The following is a 10,897-nucleotide window of genomic DNA, read 5'->3' as shown; positions in this document are numbered from 1 at the left end:
GGTTGAATACAATGCTTCCCACTATCGTGTCAAGTTGGCTGGATATCCTTTGAGGGGTGTACCATTCTTGATACACACGGGAAACTGCTGCGTGAAAAACCCAGCAGCGTTGCAGTTGTTGTCTCGCTCAAACCAGTGCACCTGGCACCTACTACCATACCCCGTATAAATCTTTTGTCTTGCCCATTCACGCTCTGAATGGCACACACACACAATCCATGTCTCAGTTGTCTCAAGGCTTAAAAATACTTATTTTACCTGTCTCCTCACCTTCATCTACTCTGACTAACATTGATTTAAGGGATCATGGCTTTCACCTGGATTCACTTGGTTAGACTACGTCATGGAAAGAGCAGGTGTTCCTAATGTTTTGTACATTCAGTTTACATATAAAGTGGGTAGCATCCACCAGTAGTTATAAAGTGAGAGAGGCACTCGTAACTGCACCATTAAGTATCTCTCCTATTCCCTTTCAGCTACTGCAGAGAATAATGGAACATGTGGGGAAAATCTACCAGGAAACTCCAGTATATAAAATCCAGTATAATTAAGTGTGCGGGGCTGGGGGTGTAATAAAACCCACTAAAACTTACCCCCTCTCTCCATATTCTCTCTCCCTTTCCCCCTTCTTTCTCTCTATTCCTCCTTCCCCTTCTCCCTCTCTCTCTTCTCTCTGCAGGCCTGTTGAGCAGTGTGTTTCTACGAGGCCCTCAGTATGTGCTGGCAGCAGTGTGCTGTGGTGGGTCCGGCCCTCCACTTGTCTTCTCCGGTGAGTGTTTAATACTTCATCAGCGATGCCTCAGCTCCTCTCTAAGCATTAACAGCAGGGTCTCCCATATTCTCTACAGCTAATTACTGATGCAATGCCAAGGAGCTAATTCTCCACTCAACTCTCTGCACTGCTATTCATGACCATTCACAGCTATTCAGACCATTTAGGGGTGGGGGGAGGTTGTGGAGCGGGGTGGGGGGGGGGTGCTTTTATGGCCATTAAGGCCCCCATTTGGAGTCATATAGATATGCACACAGGCCCACTCAAGTGTGCAGAGCGCCTTGTCTCTGTCAGATTAGGACTGTATTAATAAGAGGTACGCCATGTAACTGTTATTGGTCTCTGTGTGACATTTGTATTGCATCTCTGTGAGCTGAGTCTCAGCACATAGGACAGTTTGGCTGATAGTTGGTCCAACTGTGATAATTGAATCAGTGTGACCAAACTGCTAATGTTCCGACTTGCCAAAGGAGGGGATTTATTTATATAATGAGGCTCCTAAAATGATTTAGTGTAGGTTTCATGGAAAATATTTCCATGAAACCAGAATCTATATGGATTTGAATTGTGTTATGTAATTGGATTTATTTTGAAGTCTGTATTAACCTTTCATAGTGAAAGTCTCATGACGAGGGAAGCATTGATTTCTCCTAACTTCTGTCAGGGTTGTGATGCTAGTTGCTAGGTCCTTTGACTCCTGACAAGTGAGGCAGCAAATATAATCCCTCAGTAGACCCCCCCGGTTCCCTGAGCCTTCTTAGTGGGCTGACACTTTCCCACAGTGCCCAGCAACAGGACAATGCCGTGACCAATCAGCACTTTCACTCCCCCATCCAAAAGGGACCCCGCTGCAATTTTTCACTGCAGTAATAAACTCTGCGAAGCACAAAAACACAGAAAACAGCTATTCCTCTGCAGAAAGGGGGCTGCCCACTCCCTCTTTGTGTGGCCACAGAAACCAGCTCCTCAACTCCCTCCTTTCTCCTGTCAACTCACTCTCATTCCTGTCCATTTAAAGTCCCCTGACCTGAACATAAAACACTCAATGAAAGTGTATAGACTTATTCGAGCTCATCTTCCCATAGAACCGGGCCCATACCTGCAAGAGAAAATATTTAGTGAGGAACGCTGAGCCAGCGAGTAGTGTCCTTTCAATGAATAGCCTTTGTGGCAGGACCCTAAGGGTTGTGCGCTCAGACCATGAAGCGCTTGGGAGTGACCTGTTAAAACTCCATTTAAGTGGTAGCCATTGAGACCTGAGGAGCGCATCTAACCGGTTACTCACACCCCAGAGGTGGTCTGTGTGCAGATTTGTCTTACAGATTAAAAAGGCATTGCTCAATGGGATTTGGTCAAATGTTCCACTTGACTCTTGTTGTGCGTGAGTCAGGCAGTGTGGGATTGCTCTTCACCCAATCTCTTTCTCCTCTGTGAAAATGGGTCTCCATTCTCTCTTTAGTCACCCCTATTTTGTTAAATTAGACAGATTGATGAAAACTAAGTAGTGGAGAGTAAGTGTGTATAAGAGTGACGGAAAATGGACACAATCCATGTAGATAGTGAGTGACGAAGTGAGCCAGTTAGTAGATGCGTGAGTCTGCCTTTTACACTGACCAAAATGTGTTGGTCCCATGTTGTTTGAGCGAGTGTGCAATTGACATGCTGACTGCAGCAATGTCCACAGAGCTGTTGCCAGAGAATTGAATGTTAATTTCTCTACCATAAGCTGTTTACAATGTAATTTTAGAGAATTTGGCAGTACGTCCATCACAACCGCAGACTACGTGTATGGAGTCGGGTGGGCGAGCATTTTGCTGACGTCATTGTTGTGAACAGAGTGCCCCATGGGGGCAGTGGGGTTATGGTATGGGCATGCATAAGCTACTGACAACAAACACAATTGCATTTTATCGATGGCAATTTGAATGCACAAAAATATTGTGACGACATTCTGAGGCTCATTGTGAGGCCCATTTTTTTTAAAGGTAACTGTGATCAACAAATGCATATCTGTATTCCCAGTCATGTGAAAGCCATAGATTAAGGCCAATTTTTTTTTTTTTAATGAACTGATTAACTTATATGAACTGTAAAATGTTGCATATTAGATTTATATTTTTGTTAAGTATATAATCAGTATAAGGATGTATTCAGTGCTTTGGACTGGACTGGATATGATAGCCAGAGCAATAATGCATTTGAATACCAAAATTTCCATTCATTAATTAGGATGATTTTCTATTTCAGTCCACTTGATGTGGGAATATACAGTAATATATTTATCTTGTGTATTAAAATGATTTCTTGTTATTGACTTCATTCACCTTACATCCATTTCCATATTCAAATATTGGTACTTGTATCTAGTAGGGCAATGTTCCATTGCATTCATGCAACAGAGAACATATGTCAATGAAAATAAATGTACTCATCCATAATAACCCAATGCAAAAAATGACATTTGCCTTTCCTCAAGTCAGGTTATTTTTTTAGCTGGAATACAAACATGAATATGAATGATTCTGATCTCTGACCTTTCAGAGGGAGCCTATATTCCGATGTGGACCCCGGATACGAGCCCCAAATCCCGGCGAGGAATCCTGAGGAGGGCGGTGTTCTCGGATGAGCAGAGGAAGGAGCTGGAGAAAACTTTCAAAAGACAGAAATACATCAGCAAGACAGACAGGAACAAACTGGCAGCAGATCTCAGCCTGAAGGAATCCCAGGTAGGATACCATATACTGTAGGTCTAGGTCGGAGGTCACCATTACAACCCCATTTTATATCCTATGCTACATCATGCTTTTTTCTCATATCACCTCTTCATTGAATGCAAACACATCTTACTGGGTATGAGTGCTCCAGCCTAGATTTAGTAAATATCTAGAGTCACTTCTATGGTAAGTGTCCCTCATCTTAAAATGTTATTACAATACTGCTATCACTACTGTGATAATTGTAAGAAGTAGACCAAGATGTCATACCCTCTAAGCTTTTGTCTAAAGTAGGGGGAAAGTGGTCAACATTTCAGTTGTAGTTGAGGTGGCTACTAAAACAGCTGTAATGTTTGATTGGAAGAAGATATTTCTGTTCTTATTTTAGATTTGAAAAGCAGAGAAGTAGACTAAAATTGCATATGCTCTAAGTGTTTGTCTAATTAGAAAAGTATAATTGTGGCACTACTTAGAAAAGTATAATCGTGGCACTTCAAACAGACTGAATAAATAGAGATAATGCTCCCTGCTGTATCATAGACTTAGATTTGACTAAACAAAACAACTGGCACCCCAAAATGATCCTCTCACTGACCTGTGTGTCTACTGTAGGTGAAGATCTGGTTTCAGAACCGGAGAATGAAGTGGAGGAACTGTAAGGAGAAGGAGGGCCACAGCTGCCGCTCCCCCATGGAGGAGCTCATGTCCCGGGGCTGCAACCAGGAAGAAGAACGCAAGGGGGCACCAGAGAGCACGGGCACGCCATCAGACAGCTCACCGTCACAGCAGCAGGACTCGGACACAGGTGTTACCACAGAGAAAGAGTCATGCAAGGAACCTGCGACTTTGAAACAGCCACTGAGTCCACACAGATACACTATGACCTCTGACCCCTGAGAGGATGAGAGACTGAAAGATGGGCGTTGAGCATTGGATAAAACGACTAACTTCATAACAATAAAATCTTGTCATTTTAATATTGTGTGGATTGCTATTGTGTAGTAACATTTTCTAGACTGACTGCAAGTGTTTTGGAAACTTTATTATATCATACACTGTATATAAACACAAACTGAAGGTTAGTCAGCTACACACAACCATGTACAAATGCTTTAACATGTAAGACTGTATTCAGAATATTTATTTGACTCTTTTAACTGAAACAATTTCTATAAATAAAATGATTCATTAAATGCTGATTTCTTCATTCCGTGTTAATATTCAAGATGTTGAGTAAGCAATAGTAATACGAGACAACAGTAATAAGTTACCGTATTTAAAGGCCCAATGCAGGCATTTTTATCTCAATATAAAATTATTTCTGTGTAACAATTATGTACCTTACTGTTATTAATTAAAATGGTTAAAAATAAATAAAAAAAGCAAAGAACAACTTCTCAAGCTAGAATATTGCTAGGACTGTCTGGGCGTGGTCTGAGGGGTCTAATTGGATGAGCCTAATGGGAGGGATATGTAACCTGAAAACTAGCTGTTATTGGCAGAGAGGTTTGAAACGCTTTTTGTTATTGGTCTATTAACTTATACTGTCTGATGTCACCAGGCAGGCCAAAACTCCATCCAACCAAAGAGGTCTTTTCAACCAGCTCTTACACTTATCATTTTCACAGTATTATTCAAACCTCAGTGTGGAAATATATATAAAACACACGTTTTGGGAAGCACTCTGGGCCTTTAATATTCACACAAAAATACAGTACATCAATAAAGATAGTGCTTGCTACCAAGGACCTCAGAGACAATATCAAATAAATGACAGATATTAGAAATATGAAATGCCAATTAAATGTAACATTGTACAACCATGGTGAATGCCAGATGTTATGCTGGAACTTTGTTGTTTGTAAGACAATTTTATTTTTGGACTTTGTCTTTTCCTCATCCATTCACTATCTGGACATCCTGCACTCCTGCACCATTCCTCATTCACCTACTTGGCTGTAAGGTTCTGGCTATTTTACATGCTGTATGAATCATATAGAATAACCAACACTAATTCAATAGAAATAGATTACATATTTACATTTTAGTATAGTATTATTTTCACTCACTTAACAGAAAAATCCAACATACAAAACACATAAATATGGCATTATCTAAATAGAAAATAATACTCTTTTGAAATAATTTACATTTAGCTATTACTATGTATAGTATTTAGAGTGCATTCTATTACTGTGTGCTGTAGCTGAGCTACTGTGAAGGAGCAGAGGGCAACAGAGGGCCAATGAGAGAGTCCAGCTCTAACACCTCTGACATCAAGTCAGTAACTTCAGAAAACATCATATACTCAACTGACCTTCCACTCAGGACGCCATTCTAAGGAACACAGATTTAACAGAGATCATATTTTTCATTATATCACTCCTATCATCCAGTCACTCAACACCTGTGGTGTTTCCACTTGCGTGCAGCCACTGTGATGCTGTTGTTCTTCTTGTGCCAGGGGAAGAGGTGGGTGAGGGCCAGGGTGCCATCGGACTGCACAGCGCCAGTCAGCAGGTAGAGCTGGACACGGCCGGGCCGGACCAGTACGTTGGCACAGGGCAGGTTGATGAGCAGCCACTGCTGGAGGAGGTGCTGGGTGTCGTAGGGAAGCAGGGGGCCCTGGCGGATAAACTCTACCCGGCCTTCCACCTCAAACTCTGGCTCCCCTGAGGGCAGGCGCCGGCGAGACAGCTTGGCTGTTACAGCTGAGGGAGAAGAGAGAGGACAGAAGGTGAGTATGCTAGCTGAGACAGAACTACACACATATGTATGGTGCAAATATACACACTAATAAACTTGCATAACATACTAATCAGTGAAAACATACACATATATATACAGTACATTATTGCACATGCTTACCAAAGTCATCCTGGCACAGAGAATCCAGAACTGTCTTCAGTGAAGGGTGCTCCTCCACGGAAGGACATGCTTGGCATGCAGGCTTAGGCAATGCTTTGGCGAGGTGGCTGTTGCTGTGTTTGGGGTGGGGGGTCAGGCACATGTCTTCCTGGGAAGGGAAGCGGTCACAGTCTAGCGCCTCTGGCCAGACTTGGCCCTGACAGGCCAGTACTGGGGCACAGCTGTCCCTGACGGCCACACACAGGCTACGGCACGGCTGGATAAAACTGAAGATGGAGACAGACACGGGGTCATGTTCCATTGTAAACACACTGAGGGTGAAATATAAGTGATGGAGGAGTGGATAGTTCCCTCTTGAGAAGGAGTTGGCAGTGGGATGTTCTCAAGGGGAAGGTAATAGGGAAATAGACAGAGAGAACAGCCAAGTTGACAGAGAAGAAAGAGAGCAGCCTAGTATGGAGAGAGAAAGACACACACACACACAGGAAGGACATAGAAAGATAGAAGAGGACATGTATAGGTAAAAGGCAAACAAAAGCTACAGACTTACGCGTCGAGGCAGACGGGCGCGATGAGGGAGCAGAGGAAGGCCTGGACCTGGGGATGGCAACCGGTCTGCAGCAGGGGTCTCCAGTCCTCCGAGCGAGGAACCACCTCGCCCTCTAGGCTGCTGTGCCCCAGCAAGTTAGGCAGCCTCATCTCTGAGTAGCCCACGTCCTGGCACACACTCATCTGGTGGGGGATAGGCACACAGCGGGTCGACTGACCCAGGTCGAAGCCCCAGGCTGGGGCCAGGAGAACCAGGAGAGTCAGGGTGAAGGAGAAGAGATCCATCGTGAAGAGAAACAAAGTCCTGACTGAAAATCCAATTAAGGAGAAGACAGGTGCTGCTGTTGCTTGCTGTAGGAAAGGTAATGTCTCTCTGTGCCAGTTGCCTCCCTCTATATATACAACCAGCCCAGCCCCATCAGACTGTTATCAACTACCTATCAAAGAGGCTGGGACGAGGTGCGAGAAGAGACAACAGCTAGTTTTGTGATGACTGCAGACATAGGGGGTAATAGTGAATGGAGGCGGGGGGCATTATGAGAGCAATCACAGCCAAGGCATTACAATGCAAAACTATCAGTCTCCGGGGCTTATTTTCGCCATTAAATCTATTGACTTTTACATTAGAAATACCTCCTGCTGATTGGTTCACATAAGACACTTTGCTGAGCAGTTATGTATTCATGTATATATAACTTTTGTCTTGTGAGCCATTGTTTTGAGAACACTGCTGTAAAGACAGAAGTACATGAAACACACATTTATATTTGAGACAAAGTTCTGAAACTTTGACTGGCATTTAAATATGACATGTGAAATCAAGAATGTTTATAATTCATATTTTACTCAGGAGAAACAGTGTAGGCTTATTTCTTCTGTGTAGACAGACAGGCAGTCTCCTCAATATTGAGTCTCTTTCATGTCTCCTCCTTTGCTAATTTAAGGGTTTCCTGAGAAGAAGGGTCCTGATCCCAGAGCCCAGCTCTGATCACACTCCCATTAGTGGAGACGTGTTTCTGTCTGGCTCACTGGGCTTTGATGTGACCCTAGATTACAGTCTGATGCACATGCTAAATGCTACAACAACAGCCAGCTACAGCTCTGTCTACCTACTGTAGCAATCAGATCAAACTTGACTGCAGCAGACAGACACATACTTTTTAATCAGGCAAATCAGTTAAGAACAAATTCTTATTTACAATGACGGCCTACCCTTAACACAGACGACACTGGGCCAATTGTGTGCCACCCTATTGGATTCCCAATCATGGCTGGTTGTGATACAGCCTGGAATTGAACCAGGGTATGTAGTGACGCCTCTTACACTGAGATGCAGTGCCTTAGACCGCTGCGCCATTCGGGAGCCCCCAGACAATCATATAATGACATACACTCCCCTCCATATTTATTTGGACAGTGAAGCTAAAATGTGTAAATGTTGCTCTGTAATCGTACATAGAAGTGATGAATAATGATCTTTGTTCCTCTGTAACTTTCTCACTCATCATTATTCAGGATTCATTAATTGTTAGATACTATTGCACTGTTGGTGCTAAGAACACAAGCATTTCGCTACACCCGCAATAACATCTGCTAAATATGTGTATGTGACCAATAAAATGTGATTTGATTTGATTCATGTAGAAGTGTTCAGAAACATCTGCTGTTCTTATTTACAAGAGAAGTGACAAAAAAATTACACAAGAGGTTTACATTAATGTCATTCAGTTCCTATTGGACAAAACATAATCCGAAAAACAACCAAAACAAACTACAAATGCATCCAACAAGTTTGTAGAGTCACAAGCTTGATGTAGTCATTGCGTGCTAGGAATATGGGACCAAATAATACACTTTTGACTACTTTAATACAGTATAAGTGAATTTATCCAAATACTTATGGAAAACAAAATACACATAAAAAATACTAGATACACGAAGAGATTTAATTTCTAAAGGTAAAATATATATATATATATATATATATATATATATATATATATATATATATATATATATATATATATATATATATATATATGAACATATACCGTCAAATAAAATGTGACATTCTGTACTGTTGCCTCATATGAAACATTTCAAATCTCAAAATCTCAAATTCAAAATGCTGTATGTTGTCAAATTTTAGCTTCACATTCCAAATAAATATGGAGGGGAGTGTAAATCTTGTACCTAATGTTGCAATGACATTCAAAACATACCATTTCTCTTGCCAATTATTGACATTTTCAAATCATAGAGCCAACTTCACTATTCTACTTTTAAAAAGCTTGTGCAAAAAGTAACTACGCAATTTCTTACCTTTTCTGCTTTATATCTCACGTTAGGGCAGTGGTTCTCAACTCCTGTCCTCATATACCCCCAACAGTACACATTTGTATTGTAGTCCCTGACAAGCACATCTGATTCAACTTGTGAGTTAATCATCAGGCCCTCACCTAGTTGATTCAGCTATGTTTGTCCGGGGCTACAACAAAAATGTGTTTTGTTGGGGTTACTCGAGGACCGGAGTTGGGAACCACAACATTAGGGTATAAAATGTATTCAAGGAAATCCTGGAGAAGGATGATTATCACAGGAAAATGATTTCATTACAGTTTGGGAGGAACACTGTGTCATATTGGTGGCAGACAGCCACAGGGTGCTCCTACCCTCTCATCCTACCTTCTCATCAGACAACTAGAAGAGATCTCCCACTGCGATACAGACTGGTGGTCCAGGCTCTGCTTTTAATGACATGCCGCTTCTCTCACTCCCTCCGTCTCGCACAAACTTCTAATGGCAGCACAGAATTAAAGCACAGTTGATAAGTAACTCAATTCAAACCACGTTCAGATGTGTATCTCTGATGGGCTTGCGCCCAGAGGGCTTGAGTCAGTAATAGGGCTTGGTCTGAGTGCTGCCACACGCACAAGGAACAGTACCAAGGCTCAGACTGTAGAAGTGCCAGGCAAATCAATATAAGCCCCAGGGCCTATATTCATAAAGCGTCTCAGAGTAGCAGTGCTGATCTAGGATCGCATTCCTTACGATATTAAATGCAAAACTGATCCTAGGGCAGTACCCCTTCTCTAAGACTCTTTCTATTCTATTCTACTGTATCTTAGTTTGTGCCGCTCTGACATTGCTTGTCCATATATTTATGTATTCTTAATTCAATTCCTTTACTTAGATTTGTGTGTCTTGTGTGTATTGTTGTGAAATTGTTAGATATTACTTCTTATATAATACTGCACTGTTGGAGCTAGAAACACAAGCATTTCGCTACACCCACAATAACATCTGCTAAACACGTGTATGTGACCAATACAAATGTATTTTATTTGATTTATGAATATAGGCTCAGTCTGGCTGGCCCCTATCCCATCGGCCTCAGCCAAGCGGCCATCTTGTAAGGCTTTGGTGCCTGCCCAGCCCCAGTCTGATCTGAGCCGGGGCCCTGGGTTCAGACGATGAGACTTACCGAGGGGCCTAACTGGGCAATTAGAGTCACAGACCAATTTTTCAGAACAATAGTGTCATACGTTTAACAAGCTGCCTCTGCCATTATCCCTGCAGGGGACTGTTTTTCTCTCTAACGGCCCCCCTGCTTGTCTGTAGACGGTGTGTTTGTGTTGGTAATGGGGACTAATGGTTCCTTTGGGCACCTGTCTATCAAAGACCAGTAAGGAGTCACAGAGGCACACTCCCACACAGACAAATATGTTCACTGACGATCACATATGCGGAATGAGCTCTGTACACTTCCAACCACTTCTCTACTGTTAAACCTATATGTCCATGTCAGCAAGCAAAAAGAATGACAAACCAAAAACTCTTTATATTGAAATGTCAAACAGTAGTACTTGGAGCTGTGGATCATTTGTAGGTATGTTAGCTTGGCTATCCTGAGAGTAGTCAGTCAGCATGTTGCCCCTTCCATACAGAATGCCTAAAACATGGGAGTAGCACATTAAACTGTTGTCTTTTCCAC

At 42.3% G+C, this 10,897-nt stretch overlaps 2 protein-coding genes across 2 annotated transcripts; one reads left to right on the top strand and one right to left on the bottom strand.

Annotated features, from left to right (window-relative positions):
- The first annotated feature begins 3,324 nt into the window (after positions 1 to 3,324).
- Positions 3,325 to 4,635, top strand: LOC112263022 (homeobox protein DBX2-like). Its single transcript, XM_024439353.1, has 2 exons — positions 3,325 to 3,498; positions 4,099 to 4,635. The coding sequence occupies exons 1-2, from the start codon at positions 3,331 to 3,333 to the stop codon at positions 4,381 to 4,383; spliced, it is 453 nt and encodes a 150-aa protein (XP_024295121.1). The 5' UTR covers positions 3,325 to 3,330; the 3' UTR covers positions 4,384 to 4,635.
- A 1,044-nt stretch (positions 4,636 to 5,679) lies between these two features.
- LOC112262206 (secreted frizzled-related protein 5-like) lies at positions 5,680 to 7,245 on the bottom strand. The gene is made up of 3 exons (XM_024438174.2): positions 6,905 to 7,245; positions 6,355 to 6,620; positions 5,680 to 6,197 (listed from the first exon to the last, which is right to left on the bottom strand). Exons 1-3 carry the CDS (start codon positions 7,186 to 7,188, stop codon positions 5,887 to 5,889), a joined length of 861 nt encoding a protein of 286 aa, XP_024293942.1. The 5' UTR covers positions 7,189 to 7,245; the 3' UTR covers positions 5,680 to 5,886.
- Positions 7,246 to 10,897: the final 3,652 nt, after the last annotated feature.

Source organism: Oncorhynchus tshawytscha, linkage group LG01, assembly GCF_018296145.1.
Source record: "Oncorhynchus tshawytscha isolate Ot180627B linkage group LG01, Otsh_v2.0, whole genome shotgun sequence".
In the NCBI taxonomy this organism is placed as follows: domain Eukaryota; kingdom Metazoa; phylum Chordata; class Actinopteri; order Salmoniformes; family Salmonidae; genus Oncorhynchus; species Oncorhynchus tshawytscha.
The sequence above is the reverse complement of the archived record's forward strand: the minus strand, read 5'-3'. Positions and strand labels throughout refer to the sequence as shown.

What these genes read in the sequence shown, in the direction of transcription:
- LOC112263022 (XM_024439353.1), top strand. Translation starts at nt 3,331, where the DNA reads ATGTGGACCCCGGATACGAGCCCCAAATCCCGGCGAGGAATCCTGAGG. An exon ending in TCAGCCTGAAGGAATCCCAG is followed by an intron (nt 3,499 to 4,098) that starts GTAGGATACCAT and finishes TGTCTACTGTAG; the next exon opens with GTGAAGATCTGGTTTCAGAA.
- LOC112262206 (XM_024438174.2), bottom strand. Translation starts at nt 7,188, where the DNA reads ATGGATCTCTTCTCCTTCACCCTGACTCTCCTGGTTCTCCTGGCCCCA. An exon ending in GCGCCCGTCTGCCTCGACGC is followed by an intron (nt 6,621 to 6,904) that starts GTAAGTCTGTAG and finishes CTCCATCTTCAG; the next exon opens with TTTTATCCAGCCGTGCCGTA. An exon ending in TCTGTGCCAGGATGACTTTG is followed by an intron (nt 6,198 to 6,354) that starts GTAAGCATGTGC and finishes CTTCTCCCTCAG; the next exon opens with CTGTAACAGCCAAGCTGTCT.